This window comes from Vulpes vulpes, chromosome 10 (genome assembly GCF_048418805.1).
Source record: "Vulpes vulpes isolate BD-2025 chromosome 10, VulVul3, whole genome shotgun sequence".
NCBI classification, from domain to species: Eukaryota; Metazoa; Chordata; class Mammalia; order Carnivora; family Canidae; genus Vulpes; species Vulpes vulpes.
The window spans coordinates 1,787,252-1,810,018 of NC_132789.1; the positions used below are offsets into that span (position 1 = coordinate 1,787,252).

A 22,767-nucleotide genomic window follows, 5' to 3' on the forward strand; every position below is an offset into this window, starting at 1 on the left:
GAGGCATGTGGTTTGAAGTCTTCCCTGTAAGGTCATGTCTGCCAGAACCTCTGAAGCCATTGCCCCTTGACTTCTAGAAGAAGGGAGCTATGACTTTAGTGAGCTTTGCTGTCTTCATACAAATGAAAGATGCCACTATGCCCCACTGGCATGGCCTGTGTGAGGGAGAATGGTGGGTGCCACATGTTAGTGAGAGTGTGGGGATACAGGACTCCCAATAATCCTTGCTGTCCCAAACTGTGGCAGTTTGTACAAAACCTAAGTGCATGCAGAGGCCATGGTCCAGTGGCTCCATCCCTAGACAAATACTGTTCAGGAGATTTACACATCCACAAAAAGACATGTTCCAAGAATGTTCTTTGTAGCATTATTTTCAAAGGCTCCAGATTGGAGTCAACTTCAGTGTTCAACAATAGTTGGATACGAATAAACAAATTTTGGAATATTTATGTTACAGATGAAGTGATGAAGTAGTGCAAGCTGCTATTTCACGCTCATGGATGACTGTTGGACAAAATATTGACAAAAATTTCCAGACACCAAGAAGATGTTTCCATTCCATTCCCATAGAGCTAATGAAGAGAAATAATGAATTTGTGGAACTAGAAGTCACATCACTGGTTACTTTTGGGAGGGTCTTGACAGGGAGGAGGCAGGAGAGAAATTCAGGGTTGCTGGAAATGTTCTATTTCTTGATCTGGGTTATGATTATGCTGATGTGCACACTTCATAAAAATGAGCAGAGTTGCATGCCTATGATTTGTGCACTTTTGTGTATGTACTCTGTTTTAACCTAAAAGGTTAACTTGAGGGGCACCTGGGTGGCTCAGTTGTTGAGCATTTGCCTTTTGCTTGGGTCATGATCCTGGGGTCTTGGGATCAAGTCCCACATCAGGCTCCCCACAGGGAGCCTGCTTCTCCCTCTGCCTGTGTCTCTGCCTCTGTCTCTCTCTGTGTCTCAAATAAATAAATAAATAAATAAATAAATAAATAAATAAATATAAAAAAGTTGATTTAAAAATATCTGAAAACTGTGGAAAACGAATTTGATCTGTTTCCTGTGTTTTCATACGGTCTGTTTTCATATATACCATATTATGAATGGAAAATAGGTGTGAATCTAAAGCTAAGGGCATATTTTCCCTCCCCCCTGGAGGGCCCTGAGTCATAAGGCAGAGTCTGTAGATATTAATTGAAGTAATCTGTCCTTGGGGAGAGAAAAGTCTGTCTTACTGAGTCAATGGCAGGAGAGTTCTTTAATTCATCTGAATTTACAGCCTAACCCTGCCTCATTGGGCCAAATTGTAGAAGCACCATTTTCATTTGTTTATGTAACTCAAGTTTGCTGTGATCAAGAATTTGAGATTTTGATGGAGGAAGGCCCCTGGGTGGAGGGAGAGAGCAGAGCCCTGAAGCTCTCAAGGCAGGAGCGCCATGTTGTAACAATACTGATAAATCATCTCTTGAAAAAGCAAATGCTCTTTTTAAAAGGCACTTAAATATTTTACGTTGCTGTGTTATTTGTAGAAGGATCCTAGGAGGCTCATCCTTTACATTAACAAACTTCTAATTGATACGTTTTCTTTCTCACATTAGCAGCTGGCAAGCTCGTACTTAAATGTGATAGTCAGCCAATGGGTACAAATCTTCTTTATGTGATTTCCTTGGCATACATTTTTCTATATATTGTTCTTTTTAAAAATCATTATTCTTAACTGCCTTATTGCATAAATATTTTTATTACAGGCATCATTGAATCCTTTTTTTTGGGAGTAGATGGAATGCGGTTTATAAATTAATATGTATTGCATAGGCTGAACGACTATATAGGAGAGACACAGTCTATGCAGGGATTCAGTTCTGAAATCAGCAGGTTATGCTGAAATCACATATAGGGAAGAGTGACCCCGGAAGTCCCCTTGGTAGGAGCCGTATTGGAGATAGACCTAACAAGAGTCAGCCTTTCCCGCCAGCATTGGACAAGACTGCTGTTTATTGGTTGAGGACTAGATGTGGTGGTGGTTTGCATCTGGAGATCGTTTGTCCCAAGGGGCACTTAGGGAAGAAGCAGTTTGTGGACACATGGATGGTGACATGTTTGCCTCACTTCAGGCTCTATCCCAGGAGGCATGGGTGGCACCCTTTGTAACATAAAATTCACCATTTTACAATGAACAATCCAGTGGTGTTTAACACATTTACAATGCTGTGTAGCCAACTACGATCTCGTTTCAAAACACCCTCATTACCCCAAAGCAGGCCCCATGACCATTAACAGGCAATGTTTATTCTCTCCCCACTCCCAGCCCTGGATGCTATCAGTGTACTTTCTGTCTCATTTACCTGCTTTTGACATTTCATATCAAATACATATGATATGGGGCACTCAGCATCTTCGAGGTTCATCTGTGTTGTACCAGGTATCTGTACTTCATTCCTTTCTATGGCTGAGTAGCATCTCACTGAATGGATAGACCACATTTTATTTATCTGTTCATCAGATAATGGATATCTGGGTGGTTTGCACCTTTTGGCTATTGGGAATAGTGCTGCTCTGAACATTCATATACAAGTATTTGTTTGAACAACCATTTTCAGTTCTTTGGGGTGTATACTAAGAGTAGGATGACTGTAGTAATTCTGAGGGATGATCAAACTGTTTTCCACAACAGGTGCTCCATTTTGCATCTCTACCAGCAGTGGATGAGAGTTCCAGCTTTTCTGCATCCCCAGACAGGTCGCATGTTAGCTGTTCACTCTCCCTCTCCCCTTGCTTCCCAACCTTAAGAATCCTACATGGAAGAATTTTCATGGGGTTGATCCCATGAAAATAGGGTCATTTCTCTGGTAGAGAAAAGCTGTCTTGGGGGCAGCCTGTGTTCTGCAGAGAGTGACCAATGGGAACCAAGCAAATTTTTGACTGTGCTTATTTTCAATTAGTAAATCAGAGCATATGTTGCAAGTACATATAAGTTGATGGAATACGTTTATGGGGAGAAGCTTTATTTAAAATGCAAATGTTTACATACATACATAAATGGGATATTCCTCAGCCATTAGAAACGACAAATACCCACCATTTGCTTCAACGTGGATGGACCTGGAGGGTCTTATGCTGAGTGAAGTAAGTCAATCGGAGAAGGACAGACAGTGTATGTTCTCATTCATTTGGGGAATATAAATAATAGTGAAAGGGAATATAAGGGAAGGGAGAAGAAATGTGTGGGAAATATCAGAAAGGGAGACAGAACATAAAGACTCCTAACTCTGGGAAACAAACTAGGGGTGGTGGAGGGGGAGGAGGGAGGGGGGTGAGGGTGAATGGTGACGGGCACTGAGGGGGACACTTGATGGGATGAGCACTGGGTGTTATTCTGTATGTTGGCAAATTGAACACCAATAAAAAATTAATTTATTAAAAAAATAAAATGTAAATGTTTCTATGGTTCATGAGCTTGCATTTGAATCTGATTAGCATGTTATATTTTTCTACTTGGTCTTGTCTCCAACCTGTGTTAGAAAAATAGCTTTTAAATAGCACAGTGTGCCCCGTAATTGCATTATTGGCATACGTAGTATGCCTGAACGTCAAACAGGTCCGGAAGAGTGTGTGTCTGTCATAGTTAAAGCAAGTGCAGATTTATGGATTTTCCTGAATATGGAAAGGAACTTAGAGGCTTGTCTCTCCCCTCCCCAGACCTGAGCATTACAGGAAACCAGATATAGTTGTTTCAGTAACAGTCTGTTTATTGGCATAACAATCTCTCACATTCAAATGGTCCCTTCCCAGTTTGCAAAGTGCATGGCTGTGCATTCTCTTATTTAAATTGGCACTTTGTAAGTGTTAGACTTAGACCTCAAACCCAGGGCCTCCAGGTCCCAAGGATTTCTCAATATCACGTGATGACTTAGCTAATAGTCCTGGCCTTGAGGGTAAGGGATAGGAGCTGGGTCAGGACCCTGGACAGCATCCCAGACAAGCGCTAAGGCCACTCCATTTTTCCTTTGCTTCAAACGCCGTCGCTTCAAGGACCCCCTTACACACAGGCAACACACACATTCCCTTCTCCTTTCTTTCCCCCATCCTCCCGGGTGTGCCTCTAGGTGAGAACCACTCATGAAGCCTTTTCAGAAAGAAAAGATTATCAAGTACATCCCAGTGTTGACTTAAATTATTTTTATTATATGTTACTATAATTGATAATAATTACAATCTGATTTTACTAGACTTGCATATTATAAGTACATAGTCTATGTTATACTCGAACATTATATGATTATATATTTATTATTTATAACATAATTGCACTTGCCCAGTGATAAAACTGGATTATAAAATTTTTATGGCTTTCCTAAACCATAAAACCAAAATGAATGAACATATTTGAGAGAAACAAATGTGCGAGGCCAATAAAGTCCAAACTCTAACTTGCTATAATTTAATATGTCAGATATTATTTTGCTTAAATTTTCCTTTATGGTAAAGATAGCACCATTTGACAGTTGGCTGAATGTTGATTCACCATTCCTCCCACTCTTTTGAATTCCTGCAGTCTTTGATTCTTTTTTTCCCAAAGATTTACTTATTAATTAGAGAGAGAGAGAGAGAGAGTGAGTGAAGGGGAAGAGGCAGAGGGAAAGAGAGAATCAGACTTCCTGCTGAACGGGGAGCCCAATGTGGGGTTCAATCCCACAGTCCTGAGATCACGACCTGAGCTGAAAGCAGATGCTTGATCCACTGAGCCACCCAGGAGACCCTTGATTTGTAAGCGTATATGAAGTCATTTGCCTCCAACTATGTGACCTTCATTGACTTTTCATTATCTCAGGGTGGTCAGGTTGGCAGTTTTGTTTCCCTGCCATGGCAACCTGCATTTCTGCTATCATAGCACACGTGATCCTGCACCACGGGGGCCCCTGGGTCCCCATCGGCCACACCTGTGAGGAGGGGCTATTTCTCACTTGAGATTTCCAGGGTGTCCAGTGAGCCCCGTACCACACACACACACACACACACACACACACACACACACGTTCAAGGATGTTATTGAAATGAGTAGAACTGACAAGTCATGAGAGGGCTTTCGTTTTCTCACATCACAGTTTACCTCTGGAAAAATGGGCATCTTACCATAGAAATGTGTATTCAATTACAGTTCATGGTGTAGGTGAGGTGGGGCTTCTGAAGACCCAGACCTAGCCCTGGAGCTGCTCCTGGGAACTTTGGGGGAATTCTGGCTGCATCTCAGTGTTTTAGGCTGGGGCTGTCTGTGTCTTAGCTTGGGAAGCCAGTAGTGAAATACCACAGACTGCGCAGCAGAAGCTTTATTTTCTCACGGTTCTGGAGGCTGGTGCTGGTGAAAGCTCTGCTCCTAGTTTGTAGGTGGCCCCTTCTACCTGTGTCCTCATGTGATCTTTCCTCAGGGCACGTGCAGAGAGCTCTCTGCTGCCTCCTCTTACCGGAAGGACACGAGTTCTACTGGATTAAAGCCCCACCCTCTGAATTTTAATTACTTCCCTAAAGGCTCTATCTCTAAATACAGTCATAATAGGAGATTAGGGCTTCAACATATGGATTTGGGGGGACACAGTTCAGTCCATAGTGAGTAGCCAAGGGAATATAGGGGGTAGGCACAAGTGGGCAGACTTATCTTTGGTGACCCTATATCTTCTTTCTGTCCCTGTGCAGAAGGAATGCACCCCCACCCCAACCTTCCCCCACCCTACACTCCCCCCCATCCTGCCTCACTCCACCAATCCTTTATTCTAATCAGGTCTGACTTCTTTTACAAAGTGCACCATTTTTAAGCTAATTCAATCTGTAGACATGTCTATTATTGAAAGGAGTACAATGTATGTTTTTATCTGATTTAAGAGCCAACATTTTAAAACAGGGATGTTTCGGATCGAAACCCAGACAGACCTCCAGCTCCTAAAAACCTTGGAACAGCTGGGCTCCCTTTCCTACTTGCCACCAACAGGCTGGAGCCAGGTTGCCACGGGCCTGTTTAGATGGAACATGAGCATTTCCAATCTCTGCATTCCTTATCACTCTAGAATATTCTTTTTTTTTCCCTGGCCCAATTTACTCCTTTATATTACCTGCTTACCCCTTGGGGTGTTTGAATTTGTAACTCTTGCTTGGGTCCTTCTCTTTTCCCCTTTTCCCTATCAGAATTTATTCTTGTCCCCTATAGTTTTGCTAAATAGGAGATAAAAAAAATCAAATAAGGCTATTCTAGTTTAATGCATTACTGGATGTTAAAGGGTAAAAAACCTCCTGAACTGGCACTTCCTGCAGTTGCCCTTTAAGGGAGTTCCCAGGGATACATGGTCCCAGTGGTCCTCAGATCAGATCCCAGAACTCCGGTCGGCCTGCCTGGAGCTTGTCCTACTTCTGTGTGTTCATCCAGGAAGTGGACATAAGGCCTGTGCACCTTCCCTTGCATGCTTGCAGACAGTCAAATTCAACAAGCTATTTGTGCATCTTGGCTCCGACAGGGCAGGCTCTGTCTCTATGGATCCACCGTTCAGTAAATCTTAAACCCTTCTACTCTGTTTGGCTTTACACTTAAAGAGTTTAAGTTTCAAACTGTTCCAATTGCAATGTTCAAGACCTCCCATGGAAAGCAAATCTGTGAAATTTCTGCAGAAGCGAACAGATACACAGAGGCTGGTTATTCTCTCTTCATGCCGCTATTTCAGGTCAGGAGCACTGAGCTAGAGGGTGATTTCATGCAGTGGTGTTTGGAAAGTTCTTCATTATCTCAGTCCTGGTGATGCGTGAGTCACCAGATCCCCATCTTCAGGCCGTGGGTGTGTGTCGTCAAACTCAGTTCCTGGCTCTCAGATGTGGTCCAGAGTCAACAGTGTCAAACTTGCAGAACAGGGGATGACAGTGGGGGCACAGTGTACACCGTAGCATGGAACCAGGCAGGTGCACCTGGCATCTGAGGCACCACTGTGGCTGGCCGCTTACCCCAGGCCGTGGAAAGCTTTGCTACTCAGACAAGAGTGTCAGATTATATTAAATATACTCTGTCCTCCTCCTCCTCCCTCTCCCGAGAATTGTCATAGCTGTGCCACCCGCGCCTGTTGGGAGACTCTCATTTTGTCGTGTTGCGACCACAAGCCCACATCTTTTGGGGGCCTTCTGGTCTCAAGCATGCGACCAATACACAAGGTGATCTGTATTTTGCTTGGCGGCATTTCTTTGGTGGTGCTGATTAATTCAGAAAGGAGCCCTTTAATTGGAGCGGGGACAGCATCCCTGGGTGGGCAGCTCTGGTCCTGCACAGTGTCAATGATGAGAGCTTCCAGGGTAAGTCTTCTCACTTTTCAGCATCTTAATAGGATCAGAAGCATGAACAGGCATTTTCTGAATATTCCCCTAAGTAATACCAATACATGCATGTCAGAGCAGCATTGTGCCCTGTTATGACAAGGGGTGAAGTCTGCAGTAACTGTAGTAGGCAGGACAAGACTACAAAGTCCCCCCATCCCTGCAACCAGCCTCATAACTCCCTGCCCCCAGCCACCTCTAGGTTTTCTTAGGGGGTAAACAGCACATATGGATGAAGTGAGATACCCATGATGTGGAGAATAAATCAGTCTTTTCAGGCTCAAACTGGTATCTTCTCTGTCTTCTTTGGGCCTTTGCTAGATGTCTTTGTCAATGGATGGGCTTCTCTCGGCAACAATGTGCAAAGTGCTTTGGCACCCTGCTCAGGTAATTTGTGATGATTTAAGTATAGGGTGGGGGATTGTTTGGGGATGATTTTGTTTTCAGTAGTTCTTTCTGTGGTTGGCATCTTGCGGAGGATGTATGTGGGGGGTACCAGTATACTAAGTGGTACCTGGAGTGCCAATTCATGCTTGGACTGATTTGGAGAAATGGCATCTGCAAGAGATGGTGATGATTCTTTATGTTTGCCTGGTGACACCGTTCTTCCTTGACAGGATTTAGATCCTGAGCTTTTTTTCTTGGGAAAATTGATTTCATCAGGTTAAGCGTCTGACCTTGAATCACTGAGAAGGAATAAAAACAAAACAAGTGGATGTGACATTTCTACAGCCCCCAGAAAATTGGCTGAAAGAGCCAGACCTGTTTCCTTTCCTGATGTTCCTTACCTGCAGTCAATTCTTCTAAGTGAGGTACAAAGAGAGGTGATGTCGATGAAAGCATCACTTGGTGGTAGAATGTGGAAGATGGGAAGATGTAGACAAATGTGCTGGTGCCTGCAGTAGGGAAGAGGCCACCTGATTGAGCCAGGTCATGTCCTCAGTTTTGTATGGGAATTACTGCACTTAATCTCCACACCATCTGACCGGGTCGGTACGTTTACATCCTTAGACCTTGGAGAGTGTGGAGGTGCCAGATAGCCTGCTTGAGACCATGCAGCTTGCAAGAGGAAGAGCTAGAGGTTGTAGTTAGGCAGTTTGACCTCAAATTCCATACTCCAACCCCTGTAACCCCTACATTTCTCCTATAATCCTCTGAGATATGGCTGTCTTTCATCTACTGCCAAGCATCTGAGGTCTCCAATGTCAGGACTCTGGTGTATTAATGAGTATACTCATCCCCTTTATATCACCAACATTATGGGGGGATGTCTCTGAGGAGGCAATGTGATTGCCACATTGTCAATCAAGCTCATTCCCATAAGTCGAGGAATCACGGTTCCCAAAACAAAACACCACTGGTATGGTGTGGGGGTAAGGAGGTTGCTTCCTTGCATTTTATCACCATGGAAATGAGGTGGGTGCCAAAGAGTGGAGATACTCCTGAGGATGGTGGTGGAGAGGAAAGGATATTGACCAAAGTATGGGACCTGGAAATAGCCAGCCTCCTTCCTGTGGGAAGTGTCTGAAACCATAGGAATTTCTGCCCCTTTCCTGTTGGGAGGGTGAATGGAGCCTAAAACCAGAGCAGGCAAGGTATGATAGAGGAGACTCAGCAGATCAGTTAGAGATGTGGATGGCGTCTGAATATTAACTCACTGGGGGAGCGACAGGGAAGTCAAACCTGAAGGACCAGGCAAGGAAACTGCAGACCTGACTGCTGGAGCCTGATGAGTTGCCAGTCGCCTCCCACTGGGGCCACTAATTGTCGCTATTAACCTCTTTCTTGTTCTTTCTGATGGATGTCCTCCCTTCCTTCCCCTTTGTGAGAACCCTCAATGTACTTGTTGAAGCCATTTTCAGATTGCTTTATTATTTTTACTTCCTCTGGAGTAAATGTATGCTGATTATTGATTTTGTTGGATCTGTTTAGAAATGTGAGTTGTTGTTTCCTCTGTTTTGGAATGTCTATTTTCAGACTTTTAAAAAAAGATTTTATTTATTAAAGAGACACACAGAGAGAGGCAGAGACACAGGCAGAGGGAGAAGCAGGCTCCATGCAGGGAGCCCGATGAGGGACCAGAAACATGCCCTAAGCCAAAGGCAGACGCTCAACCGCTGAGGCACCCAGGCGTCCCCAGACTTTTCTTTAATGGGGAATCTTACCCCCAATTTCTCTCTCTGTGCTCACCCCCACCCTATGTCTGACCTCTTTGTAATTACTACACCGCACCTTAGAATGCCTCTCGTCTTGGATTAGGTTTTATTACAGGTAGTTCACTGTTCCTGTACTAGGTGATGTAACAGTGCACACACTGAGCAGTGGGCCTGCTCCCTCTGCTCCCCCAGGTGTGTTGCCTCACGTAAGCTAGAACTCTGGGCAGACGTCACTTATTTTCAGCTTCTGGGGGCTGGAGGCTGGACCAGCTTCAGGTCAGGCAGTGAGCTTTGCTCAGGTCTCTTGCCTCATGCAGGAGATTTGAGTCCCAAATATACTGAAAAGCCAAACCAAACCTGGACTCCCAATTTTGTGCCTATGTCTCGGCAGAGAATCTGGAAGGTCCTAGCACCACAGGTGCTGCAGCCAATCATAGTCCTCAAGGACTTTTACCTCATTTTTGAGCAGGACAAACCCTTTAAAATGTTCTCTGTGTTTAATATGGCAATGTGCTTGGAGCAGTGTTTGTGAGCGAAGGGTCAGGTCAAAGTTTGACTTAACTACATTGTCTCTGGATACAAACATATAATGCAGGTAAGTCCGCCACCTGTAGGGGATGATTCACCTGCTGGGAATCTCACTATGTGCTTAATACATATTTCATTATATTCTTATAATATCATCATGGAGCATTACTGCTCCCATTTTATAGAGTAGGATACTCATGGATCAGAAGAAAGAAAGAAGCTGGTCCCACATTACACGACTTATGGATTGCAGAATCACTCCCAACCCTGGGCCTCACTCCCGAAATCCGATCCCTTAGCGACCCTGCTCTGCCTCTTCCCTGAAGTTGAGGAGTCATCTCATGAAACTCTTTCCTTCTGTCCTAGGAAAACCAACTGAAGGCTGCCACCCATGGGGAACACGGCTTGAGACCACACTATGCAGGCCTTACTGCAAGAGCCTGGCAGCCTGACAAGGTAACCAACCAGAGATGGGGGCTGGGGCGGGGCAGGGAGGGGATTCAAGGAGGAAGGGGGTGCAGGGAGAGACACAATCACACAAGTCCACCCAATGCATGGGTGGCCAGTTTCTGTGTCACGCCTCTTCTGTTCCTTCTTGTAACACCTACACAAAGCACCCAGTGGTGTCTCATTCAGCGTCCACTGGTTATCTCCGCTTGGAAGTCTGTGGGATCGTATCCTTAACAACAAGGCCAGAGCAAACCCTTTGGGGTGCCTCAAACCCTCCCATACCAGTCCTCCCCCCAGCTTTTATCTGTCCTGTCCATGGCACTGCCATCTACCCACTGCACAAGGCAAGGTGCTAGGAGACTTCTGGATTATTCCCTGACCTCACACCTATATCCGACTCACCAACAAGCCATGTCAGAGCATCCCTCCCCGTTTTCATCTTTGTCATAGCCTCTGAGGCTGAAAACATCCCCTAATTGGCCCACTTCCCTTCATGTCACCTTAGGTCATTTTCTGGTAGCAGCCAGAGAGCTCTAGTGATGTGACCAGGTGACGTGGCTCCTCTGAGAAATCTTCCAATGCTTCCCCGAGAGGAAAATGACTTCTCCCCCCGGGCACCGTCTTGTTCAGCCTTACCAGCCACTTCACCTTTGACTCATGAAGTTCTGGCCACTTTGATCTTTTTGTTCCTCAGTCCATCAAGCTTGTCTCCTCTATCGATAACTTTCTCTGCTTAGAATCCTATCCTCTCGACTTCAAAGACCTACCAGATTCTTCATTATTCTGAAGAGTTACCTTGTCAGCAAGACTTTCCATGGCTTCACATTCTGTGTCTGACCCTCACTCCTCCTTTGGTCTTTGTGACCTCACTGATTTTGTTTTCTTGTATCTCTTACCACTTGGTCTATCCCGTGTCTTCATTTATGTGTTTGTCTGTCTCCCCGCTCCAAGGGAGCAGAGACCTTTGTCTTCATCGGTGTACCCCTGCACCCACAGCAGCATGTGAGGTAGGTGCTCAAAGAGTAGTTAGTAGTTGATGTTTGACTGTTGGTTGCAGTTGCTAATTTCACAGCTGCACTAAGAATATTTCTAAGAATAACTGAGCTCTAACAATTCACCCCAAAATTGGAACTTTCTTGATTTGACACTGATTTTTCTGCCTTCCAGTTGGCCAATTTTTTTTTTTTAAGATGTGCTTTTCAGAAAATAACAAGTATTAGCAAGGATGTGGAGAAATTGGAACCCTCATGCGCCATGGATGAGAATGGAAGATGGTGCAGCTGCCATGGAAAACAGGATAGTGGCTCCTTAAACAATTAAAAATAGAGTGACTATATGATCCTGTACTTCTGTTTCTGGGTATATCTACAAAAGAATCAAAAGCAGGGTCTTGAAGAGATATTTGTACACCAGTTCTCACAGCAGCACTATTCTCGCTAGCCAAAGTGGGGAAGCAGCCCAAGGGTCCGTTGGCAGCTAAATGGAGAAACAAAATGTGGTCTGTATTTCCAATGCAATAGTATTCAGCCTTAAAAAGGATGTTCTGACGCCTGCTACTACATGGATGAACCTTGAGGACATGATGCTCGGTGACATAAGCAGCCACAAAAGACAGTTACTGTAGGATTCCACATAGGTCTCTAGATATTCAGGGGTCTGAATCCTCAGAGTCGGGTACAAAGGTGAGAGCTGAGAGCTGGGAAGGAAGGGCTGGTGTTCAATGGGGCAGAGTCTCAGTTTTGAGAGGACGAATAGAGCTCTGGAGATGGATGGAGGTGATCGTTGCCCAACAATCCAACGTGCCACTGAGCTGTACATTTTAAAAATGGTTAAGATGGTTAAATATTATGTGACGTATATTTTATTTATGCTATTTTCTGAAGAGACGTGTGCCCACTGCCTCCCAGGAGTTCACGGAGCACCTTCCATCCTATCCTGCCAACCCCCACTCTCTGTGGTCCTTCTTTCCAAATCTGCTCTGAGAGAAGGTTCTGGTAAACTCACTCTCACTGAGGCATGGATGCATAATGAGGCTCAATGACTCCCTCTGCCCAGGACTATTTTTATTAAACAAGAACAGGAATGTAAAATAATGGTGGTGTTTCTTGCACCAGACACAGGCTGACAATAGGGCTGGTGGGAGCTGGCCACGGGGCTGCTGAACCTGGGAGATCTCCTCTCTCCTACTCACTCCCCACGCACTTGGGTTCGCTCCTGTGCCAGGAATGCCGACGGCAGCTTTGTGAGGGCACAGAGAGATGGAGCAGAAGCGGGGGCGATGGTACCACCTGGAGGCATCAAGCCTGGCCAGTGCTGTCAGCAGTGGGTTAGAGCCATAGCTCTTGGGCATCACTGCCCTGGCAAGGTCTCCTTTCTTGGCCCTGCCTGTGTAGCCATGCTAACAAGCAACCCTGCTCCCGTAGGATCGCCACAAAATACAACGTTTTTCCAATTAAGGTTTGAAACTTCTTATGCTGCCTCTCCACCGTGGCCTTTTAAACAAGGCTGTGAGGCACCGACATGAGCTCGTGTTCCTTTCTGCTTTGCAGGGGTGTGTGTGAGGGCACCCAGTGACTTACCAGCAGAGACGGGAATAGCAGACCTTTCAGAGAGAAAGCAGGGAGACTGCAGGGCCCTCAGCTCTGTCCTGGCCCTCTGCTCACTTTGCAAGCTCAGTGTTTCTTCAATGTGCCTGGGCTGGCTGTCTGAGAGACAGAGATGGGCACAGGGATGGGATGGGGGTGGGGTGGAATGCGGTGGAATGGGAATGAGGATGGAGGTGATAAAGATGCGGATGGGATTGGGTTAGGGATGGGGTTAGATTTGGAGAGAGAGAGGGACCAAGGGAGAGGGAAGGCAGGAGGAAAAAACAGTTCTCACAAGATTGTCCTTTGGGCCGGTGTGTGTGTGTCCCAGGGTAACTAGGGGAGGTGAAGGGGCCAGGTTGGTTAGTGATGCTGAAAAGTATTGAACCATAGCACCAGATTCACGGGGTTGGGGAGCTGTCCCTACGACTCTGCAGAAACACAAGGAACCCTCCTGCTTCTCAGATTGGCGTCTGGAAGTTCCCAACGCCCCCATCTGAGTGTGGCTTGGGGTTGCAATCTGCTTCTCAGGAGCCCTGATTAAGTAGGGGTGGTGGAGGGGGAGGAGGGCGGGGGGTGGGGGGAATGGGTGACGGGCACTGAGGGGGACACTTGACGGGATGAGCACTGGGTGTTTTTCTGTATGTTGGTAAATTGAACACCAATAAAAATTAATTTATTAAAAAAAAAAGAAAGAAAGCAGTCTTCATGACCCAGGCCCCTAATTATGGAAGCAGAAAGACGAGTCGTCAGTGTCCTCCCTGAAGCCTGCCCCAAGATGGTAGCTGCTTAGATGCAAAATCTGAGGCAGGCTTCCCTGGAATATCGGGTAGAGCTCCCCGGGGCGGGCATCCCTGTGCAAGGAAACAAGTGAGTGGGTGACCCAGGACAAGTGAATGTGTTCAATGCCCTTCAGACTGGAAAATCCAACTTTTTACTGATTTCCAAAAAATCATTAAGATTTCCCATTTGCCTAGGTCCAAAGGGGCCTATAAGTGCCCCCAAACTGGACAGCTGTCCCTGTGGCCAAAGGCAGGTCCAGGGCATCTTCTCAGGAGTAACCCCTGCCAGACGTCTCAGGCTGTGCTGTGGCTGCCGCCAACATCTGTGTTTGGAAATGGAAATGAGTTGAGTGGCTGGAAGCCCGGGCATTAACATGCTGCTGTGCCTGTGGGTGGTGAGAGGGTCCCAGGCCACGTGCCGGTGGTGTCCCATATCCTGCAGCCAGGCTCTGTGTAAGGGGTTAAGTCCATGACTTGGGACCCTATAACCCGTGAACTCCACTTATCTGCTGGCCAGAAATCCACAGGTGGCAGGAACCCTGGGTCCAGTTATGAATCACTGTTATGAACCGTGATCATCCGACTCACCTCTGTTCTCCCTCTTCAACTAATGAAAGAAGATGACAGGCATTGATAGAGACAACACCTGTACAGACACCTGGGGTTTGTGGGGCTAAGTATCCTGGCTGAAAGGAGGGGCCCTGGCCCAGAGGTCACGCCTGAATGTCATGTAGTTTTCCTCAAAACAAGGTCTCCTGTGAGTGAGCCTCGCTTTCCGGGTGAGCAGAGCAAAGAAAGAATTGTCTGGACTGCTGGCTTTGAACATCTAGAAACTTTTCCTATCTCATATCTTTGTTCTTCATGGGGTCACGGTCTATACATCTTGATGAAAACCTCTTTATGTCCATTTGGCTCTTCCGAGACTTCTTGCTCCATAACTGTCTCGGTTCCCAGGAGGATGTTCTGGTCCAAGTGCAGGTGTGGCAGGGGTGTAGGTTGGCTCCCCGGGAGTGCTCTCTGTTCGTGAAAGGGCCCAGCTTTGAGCTCTGTTGGCAGGCAGCAGGGACCAGGGAGCAGGTAAGCCAGCAGGCCTCTGTACTGAGGATCCTGGCACAGTCGGGGCTTCGGAAGGCCACCTAGCAGGGAGCAAGGCCTGAGGCACCAGCCTGGCAAGCGACCCTGCTGAGCTGACATTTGCAGTGCTTTTTATTTGGAAACATCTGTTTCCAGGTGGAATCAGCTGCTACCAAACCAGAAAGGATGCCTTCTCTGGGTTTGTCTGCTGGGATTCTTTCCAGCTGCCGTGTAGCAGGGACCCGAGCCTGGTGGCATGAATAGCCGGCGGCATCATTGTTCTCGTGCAACAGGATGTCCAGAGCCCAGGAGGAGGACATCGGCTCCTGCCTTCCTTCAGTGCCACCCTTCGTGGGCTATGACTTTTCTGGGTTGTTTTGTTTTGTTCAAATATTTTATTTTATTTATTTGAAAGAGAGAAAGCATGAGAGGGAGAGGGAGAAGCAGACTCCCCGCTGAGCAGGGAGCCCAATGCGGAACTTGACCCCAGGATCCTGGGATCACGACCAGCGCCGAAGGCGGATGCTCTACTGGTTGGGGCACCCCAGTGCCCTGGGCCATGATGTCTGTGATCTCTAGGACAGAGTGGCTGTCCCACCCCAGAGCATCACATCCTCACTGTAACTACAAGGAGAAGAATAGACAAATCTTTCTTAGGAAAGTGTTGGGGTTTCAAAGGGCTGTTGCCTCCCAGAGATTTCTGCTGTTGTCACATGGAGTCTCTAGTTGGGTCACAGGCTGCCCTGGGGTCAGAAGTCCCCAAACAAAGGTTGGGTGGGCTGTATCCCTTCTGGAAGCTCTGGGAGATAAGCCAGCTGCTCACCTTTTCCAGTGTCTGGAGACGCTGACATGCCATGGCTCGTGAGCACTTCCTCCACCCACGGCCAGCAGAACCAGATCTTCAGAATCTGCCTTTCTGGCCTTGACGTTCCTGTCTCCCTCCTGTAAAGACCCACGTAGGCCGTCTAGGATGAGGCCTGTGACTCAGTCGCCTCTGCAAAGTCCCTTTGCCTTGTAAGGGAGCTCAGCCCCGGGTTCCCAGGTCACGGGTGTGGATGTCTCTGCAGGGTCATTATCCAGTGTTCCCATGGGTCCCGTGCCTGCCGGAAGGTTCCAGATCCACAGTTGCTGGTTGGGAACTGTCCACCCTGGACGGCATCCTTGTGCAATGCCCCTTGGGGCGTGGTTCCTGTCTGTCCTGTGCTCGTATAGGGGACTGGTCAATCCAGGAATGCTTTGTGTCAAGCTGCACAGGGAACCTAAGCCCCGTGGGCACCCCGACAAAGTGAGAGTTGGAATCTGTTTCTCAGAAACATTTTACTTAGGTGGACTTTGAACTGTTCCTTTTGCTTCTCTGCTGCTGAAGAACTGTTTTCTTTGTAGATTTAATCCACCAGAGTCCCAGTAGGAAATAGCTGGCTCCTGCAAGCAGGTGGTGGAAGTGAGGAAGTACTCAGGAGGGTGTGTGGACATCCTGGAAACAGGCGGAGTGCTGGGAGGTGGCAGTGGCGGGTGGGACAGAGAGCCCCCCAGGGCGCCAGGGACAGAGTGCCAGGGAGAGACTTTGCAAGTGGAGCTGCGGCTGTTGGGGGGGGTGCCGTGTCGGGGTCCCCAGGACCCCCCAGGCACTGTGATTCACTAGGAAGACTTGTCAGGCTCAGTACACAGGCACCTTCATGGCTGTGATTCATCCCGGCAAAGGGATATGAAGTACAGTCTGCGGGGGGAAGGCTCAGGGCAGGGTCCAGGGGCAGGATCCGGGGGCAGCCAGGCTCCAGCCTCCAGAGCCTCCATGGGGGTCACGCAGGATGCACTCAGTCCCAGTAGCACCAGGCCTCATAGCACGCGTGAAGGGTTGTCCCAGGAAGCCCACTAGAGCCAGGCACCCGGGGTGGTTACGGGGTGTCGTTCTCTCCCGGGCACACTCCAAACCCCCGCCTCCCTGAAGGAGAGCAAGTAGTCTGCAGAACCCATGGGGTTTGCATGGAGTCTGGATGCAGGGAGGTCCTCCCATCCACTTAGGGAATGGTGGGGTTCCTCCTGAAAATCCCAATTCCTAGCCGCCAGCAGGCAGTTCCAGGGACAGTGGCTTCGGACCTGCTGTGAGAGCTCTTTTGTGCACAGGCCCCCCTGCGGGTTGCTGGCAAGGGAGTGAACAGCAGCCTGTCTGCCCTCCAGCCCCTGCTGTCCTGCTGGGGTCTCCCACTGGCCAAACCGCATCAGGAGCTAGATGGTGTGGGAGGCTGGCGTCCTGATGCCTGGAGCACGACGGGCATGGGTGGCCCAGCAAAGTCCCTCTGTCCAGGAACACAGTCTTCCCCGGTGCCTTTCCACTCCTGGAGCACTGAGTGCACCAGGCACTCCTCCAGGCTCTGACGGCAGACAATTAGGTCACAGGGACAAGTCCCGTCCAACTGGGACTTGGATTCTAATGAGGAGCAACCACAGGGAAATGTAAACAGCTACACAGAGAGTGAGATAGTCCAGATAGTCCAGATAGTGAGAAATGCTTGAGGGAAATAAGGCATGGCCATGGCAAAGCACGAGGGTGCTGGGGGCAGCCAAGTGGGGAGGGTTTCACCACCTAGAGCACAGTGGGAGGACCTCTTTGAGGAGGTGGCGTAAATGATGAGAAGGAGCCAGACTTGCCGGGATCAAGAGAGGAGGGAGTAGTGGATAGGTACTTGCTGTGGTGCAGACAGCATGTGCAAAAGCCCTGCGGTAAGTAAGGGTTTGGCTTGTTTACGGGATAAAGGGAGGGCCAGGGCAGCCAGAGCCTGTGAGTGGCGGTCGGGGGGCAGCGCATCAGATGGGACAGCTGGCGAAGCGGGGGCTGCAGAAGCCTGCAGGTGGGGCTGGCAGTGTGGACACAGTTCTACTTTCTGTGGCAGCCACAGGAGGGTCCGGTCCGAGGGAGGCAAACCCTGATTCACATCGGGGTGGACGTATGCCGGCTGCTGCAGGAGGCTGGCCGGGAAGCGCTGGGCGTTGCTCTTGGCAGAGTTAGAACGTGGGGAGTGGTGGCTTATGGGAAGCCGTGCCCTAGCGTTGGGGTTCAGGTGTGAGTTCCACTCAGTTCAGATGGGTCACGACGTTTTCACCAGGAGCACTGGAGTGGTTTTCCGAGCTCGCTGCCGGATGTTTCCTGCTGGGGCAGAGCGGCTCTGGCTCGCATGTATCCGACTCTGTCTGACCTCATAGTAACAGCCTCCGTGACCCTGAGCCGCTCGGGGTGCCACGGGGGCCTTCCTTTCTTCTAAGGACAGGAATTGTTTCGCGGAACTTGCACTCTGTACACGGAGTGCTTGAAACAGAAAGGGAGCGGACAAACAGGACTTGGTGGCCGACCCACTGAAGCCCTAGTGCAGGTCGTGACATATGGGAAGGGGGGGAGGAAATTCAAAGGCTGCGGTTGGCTCAAATACGCCGCGCAGCGAAACTGTTGGGAAGTGAACCAAGGTGCCCACCTGCCTCATTGCCGCATCCTATTTCCAGAGAAGCCATAGGAGAGATGGAGGGTTAGTGGGGCCTCCCACATAAGTTCAAAACTGGGCCCTGGGAGCTGTGGCCTTAGAGTGCACGTAGTTTCTGAGATCATCAGCACATCCATCACCCTAAAGCACAGGGAGCTTTATGGCCATTTTTATCTGCTTTTAAGACAGACATGAAATTTTTAGACAAAACAATTAATATCCTGGACAATCTGGGTAATGCTCGTATCTGTTATGGTTCTCCATTCAAAGGGACAAAAAATGATTCAGATTAGTGTCAGCAAACAAAGGGAATTTATTAGCTGCATGACTGGAAAGGAAAATACTAGCGTCAGGCACAGTTTGATCTAGGTGCTCAAATTATATCATCAGGATCCTGCTTTTCCTTCTGCTTCTCTTGGTTCTATGCCCATCTTGTTGGCTCTGTTCTCAGATGGATTATCCCCTCATGGTGGCTCCAGCTCTAACCATGTGTCCTCAACTTTCCAAGTCCAGTGGACAAAAGATGGAGTCTCTTCCCAGGCTTCCCTGGCAGTCCAATATCTCATTCTGCATGGATGCGCCTGGGCCTTGTGTTCCCCCCCGACCGGGCACTATATCCAGGGGATGGGATTGCCCTGGTTGGGCAGGCCTGGGTCACAGTACCATTCCTGAGCCAGTGCCTGTCGTTGTGACAGGGGAGGCGGGAGGAAGAGGGAAGTTGTGCGCTAACTGCTCAGCCCTGGCCACATGCATTCACCCCAGCAGGACTGGCCTGGCATGAAGTCCACTGTCCAGGATGGGGGAGGAGGAAGCGGTAGATGCCAGCTGGGGACAGACGCTTGCGCAGCTCTTGCACATGCTGTAACCGGCCCCGTTCTCTCTCTCCTTGCTCCTTGTAGGTAAAAGCAGAGCATGCTTGGCTCTACCACGTGCTCGCCATAGTGACCAGAGAACGCGATTTGGCCGTGAAGGAGAATCTTCAGCTCCAAGCCAAGCTGGAGAACCTAGAACAGGTCCTAAAGGTAGGACAGTGATGCCTCTACTGCCCCGGGGCCAGCATGTGGGGCTCGGACTGCAGGGCTGCACAGTGGCCAGTGGTGGAGACTGTTTGATACCACCATCCAGAGTCAGGGCTCTCGGGCTGTTTCCATGCCTTTTGTGGTATCAAAAGCATTAAATAACACAATTCAAATATTTCTGGAAGTGGTTCCAGTGAAATCAGTCATGCATTCCCGTTTCTTAGGACGCTGACCATAATCCCTTCTGGGGAAACTGTTGGCTCCTGGAGGGAAGCAGATCCGTGGCTGGCAGGGACTGGGGTGAGGTGGGGATGGGGAGCGGCTGCTTTTCTTTTGGGGTGATGGAATGTTCTGGAATCTGTGTGATGATCAACAGATATACCAAAGCTCCTGCTCTGTACGTGCTTGTCTCGACTTCCCTGAAGGCAGGGCCCAGGCTGGCTGTGACTGCTCTGTGGCCACCATTTGCTCTGCATTCAGAGCAGCACCTGTGGAAATGAGCTCCTACCATGCAATCATGCATTTCCACAGCGTGCAGGTGACCGCCTGAGTTCTCTGAAGGCTGGAAGCACGGCCGTTCAGCCCTGCCTTCGGTGGTCGGGATGGCGTGGGTGTCAGGTGAACCCGGCAGCAGCTGGGCTGCGAATCCCTGGCTGTGCCCAGGGCAGGCTCTGCCAATGGATGCTGGATTCACGTCATTGGGAGGGATGGTGCAGAGCATAGAGGTTCTCAGAGGGGGCGTCTGGCAGCCCGAGGGCATTTGTGATTGGCATGACCGGGGAGGGGGCTTATTGGTGTCTGGAGGGCAGGGACCCCTCCAGGGCATGCTCCAAGACAGGGAATCAAGTGGCCCTGAGGCTGGGAAACTATGCGGATTAGCTTCCTGTTGCTGCTGTAACAAATGGCTGCAGCCTGAAGCAGCACGGGTGTGTCCTGCTCTAGTGGGGGGACCAAGCATCCAGGATCAAGGCGTGGGCAGGGTGCGCCACCTGAAGGCTGTGCACAGACTCCGTTGCGTGTCTTTTCAACCTTCTCGCGGCCATGTGCGGCCGCTGCCTCCACCTGCAAAGCCAGTGATGTGGCATCTTCCCTCATCTCTGCCTCCTGCATAAAGGAAACTGTGGTGACGCTGAGCCCGCTCGGACAGTCTCCCATCAAGGCCCTTCCCTAACCACACCTGCAGAGTGAAGTGACATGTGAACAGGCCGCAGGGATCAGGAGGTGGCATCTCTGGGGGCTGGAATCCAGCCTGCCTCAGCAGCGATAATGCTGCTCCTATCTGTGGGCAGAGGAGGCCTCATTTATAGGTTCAGGGGTGTGAAAGCTTATGTGTGCAAACCTCTGTATCCCTGCCTGCCTGGGTGCTTGGGGCTAGTCTTTCCTCCTACCTGGAGGGCACTGAGCGCGTGTATCATGACCAGCCTCGTGGAGCCCCCTGCCCTGACCCAATCTGACCCCGGGTGTGGATGTCAGGGTCCTGCACCCATGTAGACGTCCCAGGTTCCAGGCTCAGGTTCTGTACCCCATGCCTGCCAACAGCTCTCTCTCTGGCTGCCCTCCTTTGTAAGGGTGGACACACCAGAGATGTCATCCGTCCTTGGGGGGTAGGCTAGAGAGGTGACCTATGCAGGACCAGGGGGGAAACCTGGGGACCCCGTGACAGAGAACTCCAGGGTCAAAAGGCTACGCTATGGTCTGGGGATGGAGTGTGGGATCCAGGTGGGCTTGTCCCCGGGAAGCCAGGAAATAGGGGCCCTGTGTCTAAGGGTGGCACTGGGTGGTAGCTGGGTGGGCAGCCTATAAGCAGCTGTCAGGGGCGCTGCTATCTCTGTCAGCAAAGGTCAGTGCCCATGAAGCCCCGTGGGGACATGTGACAGCCTGTGAGGCCCCATGGGGATCTGTGACAGCCATGAGGCCCCGTGGGGGTATGTGATAGCCATGAGGCTCTGTGGGAACATGTCACAGCCATGGGGGCCCTGTGGGGACATGTCATAGCCATGGGGGCCCCATGGGGACTTGTGACAGCCATGAGGCCCCATGGGGACCTGTGGCAGCCGTGAGGCCCCGTGGGGACACATGATAGCCTTGAGGTCCTGGGTTCTGGTATTTCCCTCCCCTGGTCTCTCTGGGCCCCCCTTTGGTGTTGTCATCTGCCCATCACATGGGACTTGGCAGCCAGAGTGGCACCACTTAAACAGAGATCGGATCCCAGTGCTGCCCCAGCTGTCCCCATGACCAGTCACTCACACCAGGAGCCTCACCCCTGGGCAGGCCTCTCTGGGCTCATACCCTCTGCCCAACGCTCCCATGGCTCTGGTCGTCCCCTGGGTCCAGAGCACAGCCAGGTGCTTAATACCCACTGCACAAAATTCCTCTCCGTTCACCATTTTTTTAAGGTTTTATTTATTTGATAGCTCATGAACAGGGGGACAGGCAGAGGGAGATGGAGAAGCAGACTCCCCACTGAGCAGGGAGCCCAACGTGGGGCTTGATCCCAGGGCCCTGAGATCATGACCTGAGCCGAAGGCAGACACTTCCCTGTCTGAGCCCCCAGGTGCCCTTCTGTTGGGCTCTAAGGAATGAATGAACCATAGCAGTCAAGGACGTTGCTCCCAGGAGGGCACCGCTGCTCCCGTGCAGGGACCAGGGAAGAGCATGAGGTGGCGGGTTCTGGGTGAGATTCCGATGTAGAAAAACAGAATTTGCTGAGGGCCTGGACGTGGGGTGTGGCAGACAGGGAGTGACACGGACCACGCCAGGGGGTCAGGCTGTAAGTTTTTGCTGTGACTTAGAACATGGGCGATGGGGACTCGGGTGTCAGGATCACCTTGTGCTGGAGATGGGGTGCACTGTGACCAGGGGATCCTTTGTCCTGCTAATCATCATGAAGGTGGCTCCGTTCAGTTACCAGAAGACGTGTGAGGTGGAAGCGATTCATTTGGGTTCTAGGGTGGTGCTCGGACGGCAATCACAGCACCTTGTCACTTGATCGTCTGGTGGTCACAGTTGAGGAAATTGTCCCACCTCGTACCTGATGCTGTCTTCTAAGCCCTCGGAGGGATGGGGGGCAGAGGGGACACAGTGCTCAGTACATGAAGCACGCCTGCTCTGTGCCAACGTGCATGACTACAGCCCTGGCATCACGCCAGCGTGTGTTCCGTGTCTGTCTGAATGGATAATTAGTCCATTGGTCACGTTCAGATGTTGGGTTTTTTTGTTTCCAAATATTGCTGATGTGCTGCTTGTCTCCATCCTGGGAATTCAGTCCAGCTAAAGATCCCATGCAGCATGTCTCTGATGGCTTATAATTGGTCACGTGAATCAGGAGTCCAGCAACACGCAGCGCTTCCAGAGGCCT

At 49.7% G+C, this 22,767-nt stretch overlaps 1 protein-coding gene across 46 annotated transcripts in view; it reads left to right on the forward strand.

Moving 5' to 3' along the window:
* The window catches only part of RIMBP2 (RIMS binding protein 2), a 221,612-nt gene that overhangs the window by 119,340 nt on the left and 79,505 nt on the right, over window positions 1-22,767 (forward strand). For 39 of the 46 annotated variants that reach the window (XM_072722620.1, XM_026017062.2, XM_072722625.1 and 36 more), the window contains 2 exons: window positions 10,393-10,482; window positions 19,290-19,412. Coding sequence is in view for 13 of the 46 variants with exons in the window: in XM_072722628.1 (XP_072578729.1) it covers window positions 10,393-10,482; window positions 19,290-19,412 (213 nt within the window). In the remaining 33 variants the exon portion in view is untranslated. Of the gene's footprint in view, window positions 1-6,880; window positions 7,322-10,392; window positions 10,483-19,289; window positions 19,413-22,767 lie in introns of those variants that run through there. The other 7 variants (XM_026017057.2, XM_026017055.2, XM_026017059.2 and 4 more) reach the window with 4 other exon arrangements.